The following is a 20927-nucleotide window of genomic DNA, read 5'->3' on the forward strand; positions in this document are numbered from 1 at the left end:
TCTTTTCTGCTCATCTTTGAAACATTCTGGGCGGACTGTGTTGGTGCTGTAGTGTTTTTTTTCTTTTCCCGAGAATCCAGCCAAGTGAGGGCATTCCAACCCTGAGTGCCTAGATGAACGGCTCTCAGAAATTCACCTTTCAGCATCCTGTCCTGGGCCCTAAAGGCAAGACTTGGCACACAGTGGTTGTAGATGGGTTTTATGAAAGCTGTATATTCTGGGAGATCTGATCTCCCTCATTGGCGTGACACACTGGGAAGACCTTATAAGGAATCCACAATGAGGATAGTCTTATAAAGCCTATGCAGGGTCTTTTTCTCAACCAACATGGAAACCAGCTAAGCATGTTTGTTTTGAGCCATGAAAACAAAGCTACGCACTGTATGTTATGGAGTTGATCCTGAAATCTCTTCAGAAGAAATGCCAAAGCTTCAGTCTTAATAGTTATAAAGCAGACCATGCTTCAATGGCTTGAAGAAGATTCAAAGCTTGCTTTAGCAAGCAGACTGAAGTGGAGGTGTCTGGCTGGAAAGGGATTGTAGTTTGTGTAGCATTTCATATACCCCAACAACCTCCAAGCACTGGAAAGTTTTCTGAGACATTTGCATTCAGAACACACTAGAAGAATCAAAAAAGCTTCTTCAACTTGCAGTCAAGAAACTACAATAAAGGATTGTGGCCTTCAGATTTTAACAGATAGGTTAACAAACTTCTAGACCTAAAAATCTGTTCTCTAAAAAGAGCCAACTTTTTCACCGTTAAATTGGCGGATGTTGTTATTGAAGCAATGGCAGGACATAAATACACAAGTTTATTTTGGTTTGTATGTTTCTTTCCAAGAATTTAATATTCTGGTCTCATCTCTTTTCTAAGGAACTATCATTGCTGGAATGAAGCTTGGATGACCAGACCTGATCTTCCTGTTGGTTTTGGAGGATGGCAGGTTGTTGATGGGACACCCCAAGAAACCAGTGATGGTAATATTGCTTGAAATCCTCCTTAGCTCTCTTTCCCATGCTTGGGTTCTTTGTGGCACACAATGAGCTGATGATAACTGAGCCACTGGCACCGTATGGCCAGTGACAATTTCTTGCACCAGATAACCACACTCACCTGTGCTCAGGGCCTTCTTCTGATTTGTTTTGAGCTCTAAAATAAATCTGTCCTTATTATAACACTTGCTCATGATGCATGTGCACAAAATTCTGCATGAGAAGGGCCCTGCTTGCTACAGAATAGATGTAGTCCTGTTGCCAAAAGATAGCTTCTAAAATTTTAGAGAGCCTATACAGGAAATTGATCAAATTAATTCTCCTTCATTTTATGTCTGCAGCCCTTACTAAACTTCCTAAGCAGGCAGTAGGCGGGGGAGAAAATGTGAAAAGCCACTGCTATTTCTTCCCAGTCCTTAATTTTCCAGTTCTTAAAAGACATTCTTAGCAAATGTGCATTGAGATCTTTTTCAGTCTGTGGTCTAACTGAGCCCTCCCAAAATTATCTGCTTTAACCAAAGCCAGCTGTAACTCCATTTTAAGCACTTGAGACTTACAGTAGACTTTACAGTGCCATTAAGGTACCAAACCTTTAGGTTGTTTCAGACTTGAGTCTGTGTTGTTTAGAGGGCTGGTAACAGAAATTAAACTTTTCACTTCTTGGTCAGGAGTTCCTGTAAACTATTGAAAGAGTTCACAAAACCCCCAAGAATTCTTTTTCTTTGAGAAAATAGAACATTTTGACATGTTTTTTATTTAATTTAGTCTCTCACTTTATCTCTTTTCTCCCCATAGGTATGTACAGGTGTGGCCCAGCCTCAGTTCAAGCTATTAAACATGGTCACGTTTGCTTCCAGTTTGATGCTCCTTTTGTCTATGCTGAGGTACATACCTGAAAATTTTTAGTGCATTGAGCGATATCAGTGGGACCATAGGTGAGACAGAAGATAAGGCCCCGCTGCAATATATGGATTGAGAAGTTACTTCACGTATACTCCATATCAAAGAAAAATCTCATAATTATATTTTGACGTGCAGGCCAGTAGGTGTGATACAGCTCTAACGAATGACAGAGATTTCTCTAATCTGTGCTCACCAATGTAATAAGCAGAAAAAGCTACTCTGGCTCCGATGAAACTTCAGGCTGTGGTCATTCATCCTTCCCAGATTCCAGCTATGCTAGCAAATAAGTCACTAGCTCTAGCTGCTCATCTTCATCCCTTGTTAGCTGTTCCCTCCTTGTCAGGCTTGCCAGCAAAGCTGCTTATGTTGTGGCTCCCTTGCTTATTTCAGTCAAAATGGATGCAGTGATTTTAAAGAAGTCTTTGCTCACCACATTCCTTTTGGCTGCAGTGGGTCAAGGAGAGCTCACATGGGTGGTTTGACTGGCAGATCTGAGAGGGAAATATCTCCATGAGGAGCAAGAGGGCCTGGTCTGGAGTTTTAACCTCTTGCACCACCAGAGCTGGTGTGCCCAGAATTGCAGCAGCTGCAGAGCAAGTCTCTCTCTAATTGAATTGTATACAGCTTAGGACAGAAAAGATATTTTATCTATGAAGCATTCACCTCTCTATGGTCTAAAGCTTTTTGGTGCAAGGAATGTGTAATCACGCTCCCCAAGTCCGACCAGTATCTCTGTAGCCTACTCAAGTTTACACCATCTGTTGTTCTGGAACTGCAAATAGTAAAATGCATCTGGTCATTATTGTAGTATATGAGTAATTTTAAACATGGGACTTCCTTGCGAGTAATTAGTGGGTCTTCAAGTCAACATGTCATCGGTTTGAGGGGAAATAGGCTGGCTTCCCTTCCTCTCTGTACTTCCACGTATCTCAATCCTTTTTCATTTAATTTTATAGGTGAATAGTGATATTGTTTACTCAAGAAGGCAGAAAAATGGAACGCAAGTGATAGAAAAAATTGACACAACCCATATTGGGCAGTTGATTGTGACCAAGGAAGTTGGGGGTGATGGAATGATGGAGATTACTGAGGAGTACAAGTTCCCAGAAGGTAACCTGAAATGGGGTGGGATCATACTGATGTAGATTTACCTGAGTCAGATCTTGGATGGCGGATTTACGAACCTCTGGCACTGAGGGAGCTTCACGAAAAGCTGCCAAGGTGCCCTCTGGAACTCTTTATTTGTAACTCCATCCCAGAAACACTGCAGATGCCTTGATGAGAGCACAAACTTTGCTACTTGGAAATGCTTTGGACTGAGTAAGCTGTAGTGAAAACAAAGGGTAGTCAAGGAGGAACCCAAAGCATTCAAAACAATTCAAGGCTTTCCGTACAGCTGTTTAGACATTTCTTACTCGGGCCGGATGTTCACACAGAGTAAATCAGTGTAGCTCCATTAATATCAATTAAGCTACATCAATTTATCTGGTATGTCTTGAATCTTTAACACTAGCTCACTTGGAAGCTGTGAAGTTCTAATATTAACTTTACCACAGGAAGGTTTGCTGTCCTGATCTGTTCATTTCAGCTACCACAGACTATGGAAGAGGCACCTTGTGATCGGTGAGTGGGCTAATGCAGTACCCCTTTTTCTTTTCTAAATTTGATTTTCATTCATTTCTAGGCTCAGCGGAGGAGAGACTGGCTCTTGAGACTGCTGTGATGTATGGCGTTAAAAAGCAAACTACCCAAGATACCACTTATCAGCCACAAATGGATGTTGACATGGACTTCCAAGTGCAGAAGGCAGTCCTTGGCAGTGACTTTAAAGTCACTATAACTTTCAGGAACAAAAGTCGCAACTACTACACTGCTACTACCTACCTTTCAGGCAACATAGTCTTTTATACAGGAGTCCCAAAAAATGAATTCAAGAAACACTCTTTCAGTGCAAAACTGGAGCCCTCTTCATGTAAGACTTGCGTAGTTGTTTTCAAACCTGCTAGCTTTTTTTTCTGTGTCATTAACTGTCCCCAATGTCTCTACCCATGGGTAGAGACAATTCTAGTAGCTAGGGGTAGGATATTGTATGGGGTATCAGGAGGCTCCACTCCCAAGTCTGGCCCTTCTACCAGTGCCATTTAGAGCTGAGACTGTTTTCTTCAGGCTGTTGCTCCCTGCATAATGCTCTCTTTCACTGAGCTGCATGTCTGAGAACTGTTAATTTTTCTTATTTAGTACAAAAGAAAGCAAAGGAGTACACGTATTAAGCAGCAAGGTATTGTTTTCCATACCTTTAGTCTTCTAGCAGTATCTCAGCAAGTGGAAGAAAAGTTCTGGTTCCTCAGGGTGTCATTTACAGGGACAAAAAGGTGAATATCTTGTCTTACCTGGTAGAAGCTGACAAGCTCTGAGAGGGTTCAGGTGCACATCTGGCTTTGGAGGACTGGGAAGATTTTGTTTACAGTGATCTAAAAAGCTGATGTGTAACTAGAATGTGCCACTATAGAGCAGGAGCATTTGTCAGCTGGGCAGGTACCTCAAAGGTGAGTTATCTTTAGAGATGCAGCATTTGCTTTTCCTAGTGCCCTCTGGACTGCAGTGGGGAGATCCTGCCTCCCTCTTCTCATGAGAAAAGCAGTTCCTGGCAGCCTAGCTCAGGCAGCTGAGGGCAGGATTTTGCATTGCTCCAAGCAGGGAAGAGGGAAGTTCTTCTTTTTTATTTTGGACATAACTAATCTGTTTCCTATCAGCCATGGCAGCCCCATTCAGAAAACATTCAGCAAGTGTTGAGGACCTGCTGTACTCCAAAGTGGTGTGGAGCAGGCTGGTTGTAGATCCCTAGCTCCTCCAGCGACAAGTGACTGCCAATCACTTGTTCTCCTGACAGGTCTGTGCTCTTGGGTCAGTGCCTCCAGCTCAGCAAAAGTGATGAGAACGTGTTCTTATGGAGGCTAAGTCGGAGGATCCTCCACTTGAGTTCCCTAGTGAGAGAGTCAGGAGCAATGATTTTGCCTTCTTGATCCTACTACTGGGCAAAAGCAATCTCTGCTGAGCACAGCAGGAGTGGCAGGACTTTGGGAGGCCAAAGGATGGGCCTTCGGATCTGGATCTGGTGCTGGATCACAGCAACCCTTGCTGTCCTCTGAGGTTTCTCCTCTGTCTTGTCTATCTCATCCCAGCTCAAGAGACACTGTGAGCCCTCTCTCCTCAAAGAGGATGGGTTTTATCTCAGTGAGAAGCATCCATGGAACCACAGTTCCTGCCATGCCGTGAAAAAAAATCCTCTGCTTTCTTCCTCACTTTGAGCATCATCTAAAGCTGCACATTTTTATTTGGAGCTGATTAATCTCCATAAAATAAGAGTCCACTTACAGGGATCTACAGGTGAAGGTTAATAAAAATTCTACCTCTGGTCTATAACAAAGCTCTGACAGCTGCTTGCTGGTTCTTTCTAATTCCCCAACTCTTTTGCTGGGTGTCTGGAAATGGGCTTTGGATTGTTCTAACACAGTCTATCAAAACACAGTGTGGGGGTTTACAGTGGCTTGCATCAGTTACTAAATATTTGATCTGAAATACTGCAAAACTTTTGGAGACTTGGCTAGGTACAGTAAAAAAATCAATTTCAACTGCTCGGTCTAAATTCTGTGATGCTTCTTAGACGGGGGGAAACTCAGTGATCTTGTAGGAGATGTGCAAATACCTGTTACACTTTCTGGCTGTGATTTGTGCTTGGATCCAGGACTTACATCTGCTCTCGCATCAAAGGTCTGTCTAAGGTATTATAACCTAAAACACAGCTTCTGCAGTGCTTTGAGGCTCATCTGGCTTTGTGCAAAAAATGAAAGGAATAGATGTTTAAGCATCAGTGAGCCTCATAATTCATTTCTTCTAAGTTAAGTAAATGGTTTGTAAAAAGCTTCTTGAAACCATGCTGGAAACACTGAATTGACTGATGGTGAGTGAACACAGAGCAGAGAGAGGCACCTGAGAGAACAGTACATGGATTTTTTTGCATGTGTAGCAAAAGTATGTCCCCATCACTGCTTCTGGCCAAGAAGACGGGTTTTAAGGTGTTACCACCTTTCAGTGTGTAAATTAGCTCATAACTGAGCTACAGTCATCGACTTGTGGAGCACTTTGTCCCGTAACAGGACAAAAAACCCACACAAGTTATGCCATCTCTCAAGGTGATACATAAAACTTGAGCACTAATTCTTCCACCTTTGCCTTGGAAAGGACTACACGTGCAATCAGGAACAATGTCTGAGCAGATGGGCACTGTGAAGGGAGGCAGCATGATCATTTGCAACTGCATGAGAATACTCCATCAGGGGTGTGATGGGAGGATACCTTCCGAGGCACTCAAGCAGAATTTGTAGGCTTCATTCATGGCAAGAAGTGTACATATATGTCTGGAAGTAACAAAAAATTACAATACAATAAAAATGTGTCAAAGGCATTCTTCCAGCCCATGCTGCTGAAAGAATGAAGCAAACCAAGTTTTCAAACAGGAAGCGAATGCATGGTTTTCAGAATAATGATTAAAGGAATTGTGTGGGTTGAAAACATCTTTGAGGATTTGAATAGCTTAAACCTTCCAGTGCCTTCAAAGGTGCTCTTGCATCTACTCAGTTATATTTAGTTTTCTCTATTTTTTTGAAAGGCTGTAAGGCAGCTCAGTGTTGTGTCTCCCTTGGCTTTCCTAGGTGCAGTAAGTGGTACTGGCAATTTACCAGCGCAGCCAGTGCTAAGAGAATGGAAGTCTATTATTCTTTTTTTTCCTGTGGTGATTAAATTTAAACAGAAGAGTTCGTCTTTCCTTCCACTGTAAAGTAAAATTCTCTTCAATTGTAACTAATTTATTTGTTTATTTATTTACTTTACACAGATGAGAAATACCTTGCCTGATTTATAATTTACAGCTTGGGGCATTATGGGAAATTCTTTTACAACAGATACAGAGTGAAAGGGAGGGAGAGAGGGAGGGAGGGGGAGGACATCAAGTAAATTTAAGGCTGGCCTGGTAAATCCGGGTCAGGTGGTCACCAAGGGAATAGCTTTGAAACCAAATCAAGAAACTGGTTTTGAAGTGAGCGGATCAAAAGAGTGAAAAGGGGTGAATGTCGTTCACCCAATTGAGTTCAATTATCTCAGTGTGTACAGTGTATGTCACAAATACAATACAAATAATGGATAACAGTAATAATCATAGTTAACAGATGGGAGATCTTGATATGTTTACTGGGGTTATAATGAATGTTTATAGATGCAAGAGCTCCAGGTCTATATATTCTGCCTGGTCACTTAGTTAGCAGGTCTGCTTCTCTGCATCACATTCTCACACCCTTGTTGGCCTGGGAATTGCAGTTCGATATGGTTAAAATTAATGATTCCCTGCATCTGAACCGTCTAGCCTAGGGGGACTTGTTCCTTCCAATAATTATTGTCAGGGAGCACGTGAAAGCTCTCTGGAGGGCATGCTGGCGACAGGAGGACCTTCTTGCTAAATTTTGCAGGCAAATCCAGTGTAGGACAAAGGCAGATATCCAGACATGTCCTGGAGAGCAGGTGGTCTCCCAGCTATGAGTTCACACCCACCAGTGGCTGCTCTGGTGGCATCCCTGGTGGCATCCCTCTGCCAGGAAGAGAGGCAGAGAAAACGCAGGAATAAAGTGAAAGAGCAAACATTTACAGGGGGGACACTCAAAAGCTGGTTTGGACCTTTGTGCCCAGTAGCTATTTCTTGCCAGTCTTGGTTCTCACTTAATTTGTGGTAGTGCCTAGAAACCTTCAACAGTGACCTGGGCCCATGCTGACGGGCACTGGGCAGAGGCTGTGCACAAACCCAGCCCTTGCCCCAGGGAACTCACAGCCTAAATGGAAAGAGGGCAAGATAAGAGGGGGAGTGGTGAGGTAAAGAAATGGAGATAGTTTGGGCAAAAAAATCAAAGCCATTCTTTGGTCGTGGGCCACCTTTTTTCCAGGGCATTTGTGTAACTGGCACTAGCCATGATGGGAGGAGTAATTAGCCATTAGATTGCTTCAGATGCATTTTTTCTTTCCTGTTTCTCCTTTCAGCTAGCACTTTTGATGTTCTGATCAAATCGAGCGAGTACCTGAGTGACCTGCTGGACCAAGCCGCCTTTCATTTCTTTGTGACAGCACGGATCACTGAAACAGGGAAGATTCTGGCCATGCAGAAGGCAACAGTCCTGGAAATTCCCACGCTGCGGATCAAGGTAGCTCAAGGCTGCGGTGGAGGGGAGCGACCACCACGCTGCGTGCGGGCTGTTCTCTACAAAGCTGTCACATTCACTTCTGGGACAGAAGGATGTATGTGTGTGTGCACGTTAGGCTTTCAATCTAACATGGACCTTATAAAGCAGCAGCTGGCTGGGGGGTGTGAGGGTGTATAGGTACGTTATACATTGTACTGAGTATCCCTACACTGAAGTCTGAGGCTGACGGCATCACTGGTAGTGGAAAGCTGGAGTGATCTCAGTGGAGGAAGGAGGGGAAAGATCTGAGAAAGCTGGAGAAACTCAAAGGGTAGGAGAGATTACTCACTCAAGTCACTCAGGTCTTTAACTACTTCACAAGTCCATTATATTTAAAACAACACAGCACAGAGGCCTCTTGCTGACGAATGAAGGACACTGCTATTGAGGTGAATTTGCTTGGAAAGTTCCTGCAGGTGTTGTGGAAAGTTTCTTCAAACTCAGACAGGCAGCATCAATTTGGGACAGTGCTTTCAGGATTTCAGTGCTTTGTTGTTCTGCGAGTGTACTGTCAGCAGAGTTCCCTGAAAGCTCAAGCATTTCTGCAGAGGGTGGCATGGTACCTATGACAATGTAGAAGTGTAATGTTTGTGATAGGGCAAGGACCCTACATTGTATGGCAAAGGCAGGGCTGAGATTTAGAGTTCTCAATTCATAACTGGGCATCCAAATAAATGGCCTTATTTTTAAAAGTGCTGAGCCTTCATCTGCTTTGAACGATGTCATTTGGATCTGCTTTTTTCCTAATACAAAAAAACCCAACAACAGAACACCTGTTCAGGAAGCTTTATATAAACATGAGTGCAGCTCCCTAAAATTCAGGACCTTGAAAGAAATCTAAGTTTATAGACCTTTTTCCTCCTGTATGTTTATTTGAACCAATGTTCAGGTTTCCGTATAATAATTTACGTAGTAACCACAGCCTTCTGCAGAAAAAGCTTTTTAAAGAACGTAGATCAAAACTACAGTGAAGTTTGCAAAAAAATCTACCCCATTTCATGGTCTGTAGAAATGTCATGATTATCTGCTCAGATTATTGGTATTTTCAAACAAAAGTTTTTTGGTTTACTGAGCATTCTAGAAAGGAGGTAAACAAGGCAGATAAACTCTACTTCAAATACCTGTCTTCAATAACCAAATTTTAAAAGTAGAGAGTTCTTTCAATTCAATACTTAAACAGAACATCTTATACAGCATCCCCAATTTCAGCTTCAAAATAGTTTATCCTTCTTGCTGTTATGAAGAAAGGATGTTTAGTATATAGGATAGGTTGTTGTCCAATAACCATGTTTTCTGATAAAACTGAGTTTGTCTCTGCTTCTTTGTGATGTGTAAAAATATGCTGAAATTTTAATAGCTGGATTTTTTAAGAGAGTGTGTGTGCATGCATGTGTATATACCTATATATTTATATAGCAAACTTTGCTTTATTGCTTTTTAAAGAAATCTGAGGAAGCGTATCTCCCTAGTTTTCTTGTCAGATTTCTCCATTGAATGTGACTGGCTGACTGGAGTCCTTAATGTGAGAGTAAGAGAGAAGAATGAAAAAGCTTATTTCCCCTTATGTCTTTGGATACACCTTTGATCTTTGTCTGGTGGTCTAAGATTGTCGGAGTTAACAGCTGAGGAGATTACACCATATTCTAATTTAGCTTGAGACCAGGTTACAAAAATGAGCTCAGCAAATACGTATCATGGTCTCAGTTGCATGTGTGGGAGTTCAGGGTGATTTTGAATCCTCCCATGTAACAGTGATCTTAAATGGGCAATTGAAATAAGGAGGACATAAGACCTCCAACTGGGCTAGGACTTCTGAAAATGCCACTGATGTCTTTTTGCAAATTCAGGTGGTCAAATGCTGTTGAGAGCTTACCTGCGAGTATCTCATCCTTTACTCTAGTCAATATATTGGTATTTGGTACAGAGCAATCCCTTAGACCGGAGTGTTTCCAGCTTTTTGCAACTGTCATACTCCTTAGAAATTCGCAGTAGGGCTGCAGACCCCAGCAGAGCACTTTAAATTTATTGACAAAATACTTGTTTTTCTTAGTTACCTTTCTCAAGGCCCTTTAAAGTAGTTCATGGACCAGCTGGGATCTGCCAGCCGTAAGCTGAAAACCCTTGCCTGAGCCTTTTATATTCTGTGAGAAATGTTGTGTTCCTAGGGGGAAAAAAACCCAAATCTCCATGCATGTAGTCTGTATAAAACCACCTTCATTTGGAGGTGTTTTCCAGGCAGCTGTACTACCGGCACTGATCTGAAGGGACAGACAGATCCCTTCAGCTGTGTACTGTAATACCTGTGGAAGTCAATGCAATCTCTGTTCATTAGTCTCACAGTTTAATATTTTCCAGTGCAAAATGTATTGCTTTTTTGCTGTGTAAGGGTATTGCAGGACAACTGGCTCTCAGGTCTACATAGAGCACATGCGCAGGGTTGGAAACCCTTCAGAGCACAACAGGCGGTTGCAAGGCAGGGGGGAGATAGGCACAACACTTTTGGGGGGGTGAAGAAATGTGACCCAATGTTTCTAATTTAGGGTAATAAGATCTGCCCTTCTCTTTCTGGAGTTTATGACCTGAGCAGGCCGTGCACTTCAGTGCTGGTGGGCAGGGGGGAGAGAGGCCCCCTCAGCTGGACTCGGCTGCAGTTGGACACTCAGCTCCGGGACTGTGCATGCAGATTTCTGGTTTTTCTATGCAAATGAAAGCCTGCCTCTTGACCTGCCATGTGGCTTGAGGGAAAATTGCAATGGGTTGAAAAATCTGCAGTGGTACCTAAGGGCCCATCCAACAGTTTTCTACTGACTAGGCTTTCTCTGCCTCATGCTGTTTTGCTGTGTGCTCCATTCCCCCTCCTCTCCTTCCTTGCAAGTACTGTGCATTTTACCCTACAGATTTCAGCTTGGGGCATTTTATTATTATCAGCTTGTGGAGCGTTGTCCTTTCCTTGTCTTGCAGACCCAAGGTGAGATGGTAGCTGGTAGAGAAATGTCTGTGACTGTGGAATTCACCAATCCTCTGAAACAAACCCTGGAGAACGTCACGCTCCGCCTCGAGGGACCCGGCGTGCTGAGAACGATGAAAAAGGAGTTCGGGTAGGGAAGAAAGCACAACTAGCGGGGAGTTCGTCCCCTGCTTGCTTAGAGGAGGAAGCTCACAAGAGACACTTAACTAATGCTGCACTGAGTAATTCAGTTCAGACACTCTGTCCTTACTTTAAAATTCAATGCACAGGGGGGCTATAGGTCTCAATAGTCAGAAGTCAGGCTGTCCAGAGAGACTGTGAGAGCATTTCGTCTGTTCAGTACCAGTGTTGGAGGAAGAGGTAGTGGTTGTGGGTAGTTGCTAATGCAGCCTGAGTTTACTTTTTCACTGTATTACATTATTTTTAGCGCTTGACAATAGCACCTACGAGCTGCTATCACAGAAAGACAGACAGATTTATCCCACACATCAAGTGTTTACTGCCGCTTGCTCAGTATGTGCAAATCAAGTCCTGTGCTGTTTTTCAAAAAGGGCTTTTCTCCACTCGTTGATCATGATTATACAAGACTTTCAGGTACCTCAGATGATCTTTGCAAGCTTATGTCAAGACACGAAATGTGTGTCGGATGCAGCAGAGCCCGCTGGGATGGCTGCAGTGTGTGTGCGAGCACACAGCTCCCCCCAGTAACACCACTGCGCAGGTCTGCTCTGGCACAGAGGCGTGTTCCCAACACAGGGTGCTCCCAAGCCTGACGAAGAGGAAAGCCACCTTCACTACACTCAGAGTTGCACCTCACGCTGACACAGTGGTACCCATACGCTAAGCACGTTTTTTCCTAAACCCTCTTTCCATTTGAGTTCAGTGTTATAAGCTCAGCATTAGCCAGTTCCACGATATATAACTGACACCCTTGGAAAATTTTTCAGCCATTGCTTAGTCTTGGGCAGCCAAAGCAATGTTATCTATCATTACCTGAGCTTATGGTCCCCAGGTGTGTGCAAAAGGAGTTTGAAAAATTGCCTGTGCTTCAGCAGCTGCATAAAATGTCAGCATTTTCTGCAGCCAGTAGGGGAGGTCTGAGCCTGATTGCACCTGGGCCAGTGATAAAAAGATCAAAACCAGTCTCCAGAGTGGAGCCGGATAGAAAAATGACTGTGAAAGGGCATCACACTGTGCTTGCTTTGTGCACGTGGTATGTCACAAACTCTGCTGAACATGACTCAGCACGGTCCACATGAGTTACACAAGTTGCAGCGACAGCCCTCCTTGCTACCCAGCTGTGCCAGCCTCCCCTGTTGTTCTGCATCCTTCTCGATCCAAAAGCTGCCATGGGCTGCTCTCACCTTCAAGGACGCAGAAGTTGTCAGGTGCATCAAAGGCACAGGAGTTAGGGAGAAAAATGACTCATGGAACAGACATCGTTTTCCTTCAAGTCACCATGTTTTCCCCTTTTCAGTAGTGCCTTTGGCATCATTTAAAATGGAAATGGATCAGCTTAGTCATTTTAAGATTTAACTTCTCTGAGATGAATGAAGGCTGCAGGTTATACACACAGAGGACAGAGCAGGGGGCAGTTGTAGTTTATTTAAATAATAATCACATTTGCCTCCATGCATTCAGGGTGATAAATGGCTCTGGTGTTGTGATGGCTCAGCATATTTACACAGAACCATTCATCACTGAATTCTCTCCCAGGAAAAACAGATTAGGGTGGCTTTACTCCATTTGCAAAGAGAATTAAACCTATTCCAGGCCTTCCCCACCCTTCCACTGCTTCCCTGTCCATCAGGAACTGTCACACATGGGATGTGGCTTTTGCAGTTCTTTGTGGGGATGAGACTTTTGACCTCTCTGTATTTTAAGGTAGCTTTTCTGTATCACTTGGGTGACTCCACAAAACAGGTATGTGTGATCCAGCTGATACAACATTATTCTGGGAATGAAGTGGCTTGGGGGCTTCCGCCTTGATCATTCATAAAGAAGAGGGGGCTGGGGCTGGGATTTGGCTATTAGCCTCAGACAGATAAGAAGCATGATTTATGGAAAAACCTTTAGCAGCAGCAATTCCTACATGGGGCATAGTCATTGCATGACAGATGAGAATTAACCAGGCAGTGATGGATAGTGTCAAAAGGATTTTAGCCAAGCATGCATTCAGACTAGCAGGTATGTCACTTCGGGTGTTTCTACATGTCAGAGCTCAGCTAGTATTAGTATTTGCAGAGAGAAGCAAGTTGGTTTAGAAGCAGGACAGTAGAGAAACAGGAAAAGGTGGGTTCAGATTCCCAGCACAGCTGTTGTCTTCCTGCACACACACAAATATATAAATGTATATATATGTCTGCAGAGATGATAACACTATAAATCAGAGGTGGTAGTGCTACCCCCTCTCACTGGAACACTGTGAAGATGTGGTCTGGAAACCTTCAATCCTTAGAGACTCTGTCCCCCAAGTGCTCAAGAAAGTAGACTGAACCTTGCTGCACAGCAGACTTGTATAATATCTTCTTCACTTTCTATACAGCTAATCCCTTGCAGATCATTCCCATAAACTCTAAATTTAAAAAGGTATTTAACCTTGTGCAGCAATTAAAGTCATTGGTTTATCTTGCTACCATTTTAGTGGGCATTTGGTGGAGCAGGCAGGCCAGCTGAAGGGAACAGAATAACTCTCATTAAGAGCAAAGATAAAAAGAGGGAAAACACTTGCTGGAAGCAGTCTGCACATGCTCACACCAAAAATATGATCTTCTGCTTTTTCTTTTCTAAAACTATGTACATGCCCCAGGATACCTATAACTGTATATGCAAAATGGAATGCAGTGCCATGTAGAGATACCTAAGCTAACCTCTAAGGAGCTAGAACACCTCCCATTTTAGCAGGGGCAGACTTGCACTGAAACAAATATTCAGGTGGGAGGATCCCAGGCTAGCTCATTTAGAGCTAATTAAGGTTTCTTGTCTTGTGGCAACTTGTGCTAAGCCTGGGCAGTCATTTCTGTCCTGACCCCGGCAATCGACATGGCATTTGAGAGCCAAATCCTACCAGATGAGAATTTGAAAGAGTGACTAAGGTTTAGGCTTACTTTATTCTGACTTTGTTCAGTTGTTTGCAGGATACCATAGTCATGTGAGATGAGAACACTGGCTAAATTCATAATCGTCTTTCATAATGCTGAGGAAAAGAACATTCATTTTTACAAATAGCTCCCCACTATGCTACCTTCTCCATTGGTTCCTTTGGAGCAGCTGTATCCTGACATGCCTCAAACATAATCAATCAATCAATCAGTCTATCAATCAATCAATATCAGCCTTCAAAATCTGCACACAGAATGTAGTGAAAGTACTAAGAAAACACAGAAACCCAATACTTGAGGGTCTCTGTGCATCTTAATTGTAGCAAAAATTGAAAATCAAGAGCAGCACAGAATACAGTTTCTTTATAGTATGAGTTATCAAGAGTCATACATAATGTAAAAGAGTAACTGCTAACAGCAGGACTCCCAAGAACACTTTGACTTGTTTGTCTGGACGTGAAGAAGTCATCTAAAGTGGCCAGTGAGGAGATCTGCTGATGTTACAACCATGGCAGTGTGGTTCAGGGTAGGAGCTGGTGGAGGGCCTCAGTGTCTCATCAGCACTGCGTCAGGTTTGCATGAGAATGCTCTAGATGCTTCATAACAAGGGCTTATTTAACCATTTAAGGAATCATCAACAGGCTATAGGCTATAATAAATGGGTAAAATGGAACTATAAAGTAGGAAAAATATGTTAGCTATAAAGAAGATCATTCTGAAAGTGATTGTGAGAGGAAGTGACAGGGGGCAGAAGAAAATGGATTCATTTTGGAAATTTAAAATTAGCCTGGAGGAAAGGCTAGAAAAGGCTTTGACAGAGTCAGTTCTGAGAGGAATAGAAGATGGAGGGAATAATTTATAGGACACTTATGAGAATGAGTGAAACATAAAAAAATTGAGAGGCATTATACTGTCCACCTGCAGTTTCTCCAGTTGTGGGTCAGATTGAGAGCACTGGCTGACTGATCACAATATTTTTATCTTTCCTTTTTCCCTACAGGCAAATCCCAGTGAACTCTACCTTGATCTGGGAAGTAAAATGCACCCCAAAACGACCAGGGTTACGAAAGTTGATTGCAAGCCTGAATTGTGATGCTTTGAGGCATGTCTATGGTGAGCTGAACGTCCAGATTCAGAAACCATGAGCCAAGGTGCTGCCTTCATCTCTTATTTAGCTGTATTTCAAAATATCACATTGCGGGGAGCAGGGAGGGGGGAAAGGTAGAAATCTGCTTATTGTTATTTTGGTTAACCTTGTGCTGAAAAAAATTTGATAAAGAAAACTAATTGGTAAGACTGGGGAGAGCATGAAAAAGCACCTGGATAGTGAATGATTTAAAATTAGATACATGTAATTAAAAGCAATTCTAGGCCATATTATTCCTGTAGTTCACTTGTATTTATGGTCTTTTGCATTAGTGCTGCAAGGGAATCTGAAAAGCTCCGTTCACCAAAGTAGTCTGAACTTTAGTTTTAATTAAGGCCTGATATTTCACTGAAAAGGAAAAAAAAAGAAAACCCAGTGTTATAAATTCTTAGACTGAATTACACAACCCTACGGTAGATCATTCAGGCTGCAATAAAAACAGGTGTTTCTAGCTAAAGGGACTGCTTTATCCTACAATGTTATAATTTTCCAGTTCATGGAGAGCTTGCTTTGCTAGAAACATCTTTCAGGATGTGTTATTTCCAGAATATTCCCAGCTCCTTGTTTCCTCTTGCTGCTTCCCTATGCTTTTTCCTCTACTCTTTCATGTGTGCAGGCACCCACACATACTCCTGTATTTCATGCCCTCATTCCACCCCGTATGCCATAGATATGCTGTTCCTCTCCTTTGTTTGATGAAAATCCAGAGTTTTTCATGCCCCTGCTCAGAGTTCATCACACCAAACTTGCATTTTCTGCCCACATCTCGTGTATGATGTGTTCTCTCTTCATCCTTTTCTGCCTTTTCTTCTCTCCTGAACCCACCCCGTAGCCCTATTTCCCATGCATGTGTGTGTCGGGCGGGTTTGCTGCCCCAGAGCAGTCCAGGCTCTGCCAGCTGGTAAATGGGGTGAAAGAGAGAGGAGTGGAGGGAGCAGCCTGATGGTCTTCTCCTGCCAGCCCACAAGCCTAGCAAATATCCTGCGCTGGAGCTGGGGGTGAGGTTAGATAAAACAATGCCTGAAAGTTCCCGGGAATTGTGGCTAACGCAGAATGAAGTCCTGTTACTTGAGCAACCCCAGGAGTATGCAAGGACAGAAGCTTAGCTGGAAAAGGAATAAAAATGTATCCTGAAATTCAGAAACTCTGCAAGCTGGATATGCTTTCTGCCTTCCTCGCAGCGTATTCCTCTGTGAGGTGCAGTGGAGCCTCCCAGGGCATCGCTCCTCCCTTGAGGACCTGGCCCAGAAGCTGCTCTGAATCGATGGTTTCCATTAGTCCTCCATGCAGGGCACTGCTCTGTCCTAAGCCATGGACCCCATTGCGCTAGGGCAGCAGGTGTGTGAGTGTGTTCATTTCTCATCTCCCCTGAAATCCTTCGCGGGATCTTTTTCCACAAGGCAAAGTTGCACGTGCCACAGGCTGTGGCAACGCCTCTCCGCTGGCCACAGTGAGTAAGAGCATGTCCCATACTAACAGCACAGGTGAGCTCACTGAGCTTCCAAAAAAAGTTAAAAAGAGCCTCGTGCTTGTTAAACACTGGGGCTTCATTGTACTTTGTATGGCCATGTCATTTTGTAGTCTCATTAGTGAGAAAGCAAGGGAGATGACTTGCCTTTTGCTCCTCTTCTTGCCACACATTGCCTCCTGCAAAACCTGTGACCAGCTATTAAAAATAAGCAAGGCCTGGGAGGGGAGAAATGCAGGCTGCTCTTTTGCTAAAGTATGTGGAACAAAGCGAAGATTCATACCACCTCATATGCTCAGTGAGTACCCCTGGATCCAGGGACACCAGACTTCTGGGGGCTTTCACTTCAGGCATGGGCACACACTCATTTTGTACAGCTTATGTGACCACATTAGAAGCTCTGCAATGTCAAAGTCTCCTATATAAGTCCTCTGGGGTACAAGGGACTGAACAGTGTGTTGTAAATGCAAGGTGACAATCTCTGTTAAGTAATTAAGCAGTCCTACCAGAATCTACATCTTTTAATAAAATTATCCATTTTTTGCTCTTGCATATAAACCTGCTTTCCATTCCAGCTTTTTTATAACTACAGTGTAATAAGAATTTAAAATAAAGCATATCTGAATGCACTTGTGTCTCGTGTTCTGTATTTTGATCAATCACTTCTTCTACATAGTGGCACTATAGACACCACTTGCTGCACCTTAATTGCAAAAGTTAAAAAATTCACTTCTGAGCCATGCTAATAAAGGTGCCTTTTTTTTTTTTTTTGGTGCTGAGGAGAAAAGCCTATCTTTATTTAAATGAACAAAAAAAACCCAAACCCAGGCTCACTTTAACTATTTGTCTTTGGTTTTCCTTCTGTTTTAACAAGTGACTACCTAATACATAGGAAAAGGTGATAATTTCCAGAGCACATCACAGTGCCAGCAAAGAGAATCCCCAGATTCCCCTGGAAATTGCTTTAACATGTCAGAGCCCATTAAGTGGCCAGTATGATCCTAATGAAACCTTACCTACATCCCACTTCTAAAGTGTGCTTCTCTCAGCTAAATATTTCAAGGCATTTTACTAAGTCGTTAAGCTGAATGATGTTCACCAGGAGACAGGAAGTATTTTTATTGATAGTTTATGGAGGGGTATATTGAAGTAAAGAGAAATGATGACTGGGAATAGAGGCCAGGGATGTCAACAGCCATTGGCATCACCAGCCCGCTCACTCTGTACAGAGTTGCTCACAAAAACTAAGGACAAAACAAGGATGGCCTCTAGGATTTCAGCCACTCATCACCCTGTGGATGGGCTGTTGCATGAATCATGGGTAAAATCTGACTGAAGAAGCAGTGAGTGCTGTGATAGCACTATATGTATGCATAGGAAATAATCAATCAATAATAAGGTCAGATTGGCAACCCCAGATCTGGAGGATCTTTGAACCTGACAAGAGTTGGAGTTCAAACTCTTCAGCTGAGGGTCTCTTTTGAGTGAGGTGAACCTGTGTCCTCAACCCAACCATCATGTGTTGGAAATGGACTGGGGAGGAGAATGTCCAAAACCAAACCCCTGCCTCCACAGATGCCACACACCAGCAGCTCAGAGAAGCACGAACAAAAGTGTGTGTGCTCCTGAAAGCACACCTCATTTGTTACCAACTTATTACATACAAGCTACAGAGCAGGTTGCTTCAATTCACATTAATTTGTCACATTCAAAATCTTGTTATGATCAGAACAAAAAAAGCCTTAGAGACAGATCTAGGAACAATATTAGTCTTTTTAAAAATAGTCTAATCAAAGAACTATTATTAGCTGAGATAATTAGGATGGAATTATATTCTTCTATTTTTATTACGATGATGGTAACACTTATAGTCCAAATTATATCAGGTAAAACTGATACAAACTTTCTAGCATACTCCCCTTTCTCTGCTGTTGTATGCACCACTACACTGCCCCTCTGATGTCTTCAGTTTAGAATGCTTACTAATACACTCCACATCTCATTCTTTCTTCATTGGTTCACAGCTTCACAGTAGATCCAAATTTGCTATATGTGATGCATTTTGCAAGTGTTGGGTACTTGTTGTTTGTTCTCCTTTGTTACATCTAAAATTTGTCTTACCTGCCTGCTAATGTTGCACCCTTTGATGACCGCTAATTAACCACTGGTGAGTAACTTGTAGCCTGAGGCCTCCAACATCATCCTACACCTGTACTGCCAGGGCCCCTGTTAGCATCTCATGCTAATGAACCTTTATGCTGCATTTTATTTGGGGGTCATAGTTCATTCTACAGAGAATAACTACCTGCTATTGCTATCTACGAGTTACAAAAAGACATATAACAGCAAACATTTCACCAAGCAATTAGATAAAGCAAAGCAAAGCTAAAACAAAGTCAGTAGTAGACATGAAGTCATTAGATAATTGCTCCTACAGCTAAACAAAGCACGGAAAAAGCTTGACAAGTCCTGATGCCTGTGCTGCTAGCTTATCACCAAGCTGTGACCTTTCACAAGCAATGGCAGCATCTTATTTGTGGAACAAAATCAGAGAATGTGACTGAGCATTGGCTTTTCTAGTGACTGTTACTACCAGTGATAATTGGTTTGAACTGAAACTAATCAATAAATGCTCTGCCAAATGGGTGACACACCTGGCCCCCTGCCCTTTTCTCCTGCTGGGGACTTACAGGCTGCCCTTTCATCAGCATATTGCTTTTATGTTTGTCCTTGTTTTCCCTGAGGAGGAGACGGCAGCAGAGGCTGCTGGTGCTAGCTTCAGAATTTGAGTGATGGTGCAATGGAGGAAGATGACCAGGTCAGAGGGGGTGGGAAAAGTGTCTGAGCTAGTTCAAACTAAAATTAATAGCCCCATTATGAAAGAGAAAGTCAAAGTATACTCAGAGCTTTGATGGAAGGAGAGGGATTGTCCTATATATTGGAGCTGGCATGACAGCTTGTGCTGAGTAGGGATGCGATATGTACATTAGAGAAATTTATATTGGAGTAGCACCTGTAATGGAAGACAGTGCCTGAGAGAAGCTAGGAGGTTTTGACATGCAGGTGAGAGGGATTTACTCAGTGCTTAAAGGCAAAGTTGAAAAAGCTGAGTTGAATATTGAAGAAAGACAGTAAGGACTGTTTGCTAAAGAGGGAAAACATGGCCAAAATGATGCAAAGGGAAGATTCGTGGGGGGAAGAGGAAGCTGGAAGAGAGGAAGGCTCCCAAGGCTGTGTTGCCTAACGTGGGGAAGCGACAGGAGACACTGGCACTGGTGGCAGAAGGCAGACCTCCTGGCTGTCACTGGAGCTGGACGTGGGCTGGCAGCACAGGGATTCAATTTTTCCACAGGTAGGCCAGTAAGCCTATGCTGAGGGCCATGGCTAGGCTCAGGAGCAAGCTTTGTCTGCAAGGCTGGCAAATCATGGGGAAAGGAAAGTCAGAAGGTGGGTTGGGTGGTGGGAACCTGGGCACTGCGAGGCAGTCAACAGTTGCAAACCAACTGCATGGCTGAGCGTGTGCCACGAGGAGGTCCGGGCTGGGCTCAGCATTTTCTTTAAGTCACCCGCAGCCCAGCCCAAATGTGGTTGCATTTATCTGGCCTCTGCGGTATTAGTCTGGGAATAAAAAGGACCCCTCGTGACTGCTCACTCACCTCCTGCTCGAGGTTTGGCTAACACACAGCTCGTGCTGGGGCCCGATGTGTGCTGGGATCAGCACCATGAGGTCAAAACTAGAGCAACTCGTAGGCAGGATGCGATGGGCAGGCGGGGTGGAGGTCGTTATGCAGCTGCTCTCACCTCCAGATTGCTGTCTCCTGCAGCCATAATGCTTGTGTATTCATTGTTTGACAGTTTCTTCAGAATCCGGTAACTTATGGAAATGGTGTAGATCAAACTTCCAAGCTGGAAGTTATAAATACATCAGCGGATCCAAAAAGCGTTTGCAGCAGATCCGACAGCAGCCAGGCTGCTGAGGCTTTTGTGCTTCCAGGTGTCATACAGGGAACACCCACAAGGTGACAGAGGAGGAAGAATGAGCATTCTCACTGTCGACTAGGTAA

The 20927-nt window shown here is 43.3% G+C and overlaps 1 protein-coding gene across 4 annotated transcripts in view; it reads left to right on the forward strand.

Moving 5' to 3' along the window:
• F13A1 (coagulation factor XIII A chain) overlaps positions 1-15846 on the forward strand; it is a 64005-nt gene extending 48159 nt beyond the window's left edge. For all 4 annotated transcript variants that reach the window (XM_075052335.1, XM_075052334.1, XM_075052333.1 and 1 more), the window contains 7 exons: positions 874-977; positions 1788-1876; positions 2852-3005; positions 3580-3867; positions 7980-8140; positions 11141-11277; positions 15249-15846. In XM_075052335.1, coding sequence (XP_074908436.1) covers positions 874-977; positions 1788-1876; positions 2852-3005; positions 3580-3867; positions 7980-8140; positions 11141-11277; positions 15249-15393 — 1078 coding nt within the window. In that variant the 3' untranslated portion in view covers positions 15394-15846. The remainder of the gene's footprint in view (positions 1-873; positions 978-1787; positions 1877-2851; positions 3006-3579; positions 3868-7979; positions 8141-11140; positions 11278-15248) is intronic.
• Positions 15847-20927: the final 5081 nt, after the last annotated feature.

The sequence above is a fragment of the Buteo buteo genome, chromosome 20 (assembly GCF_964188355.1).
Source record: "Buteo buteo chromosome 20, bButBut1.hap1.1, whole genome shotgun sequence".
NCBI classification, from domain to species: Eukaryota; Metazoa; Chordata; class Aves; order Accipitriformes; family Accipitridae; genus Buteo; species Buteo buteo.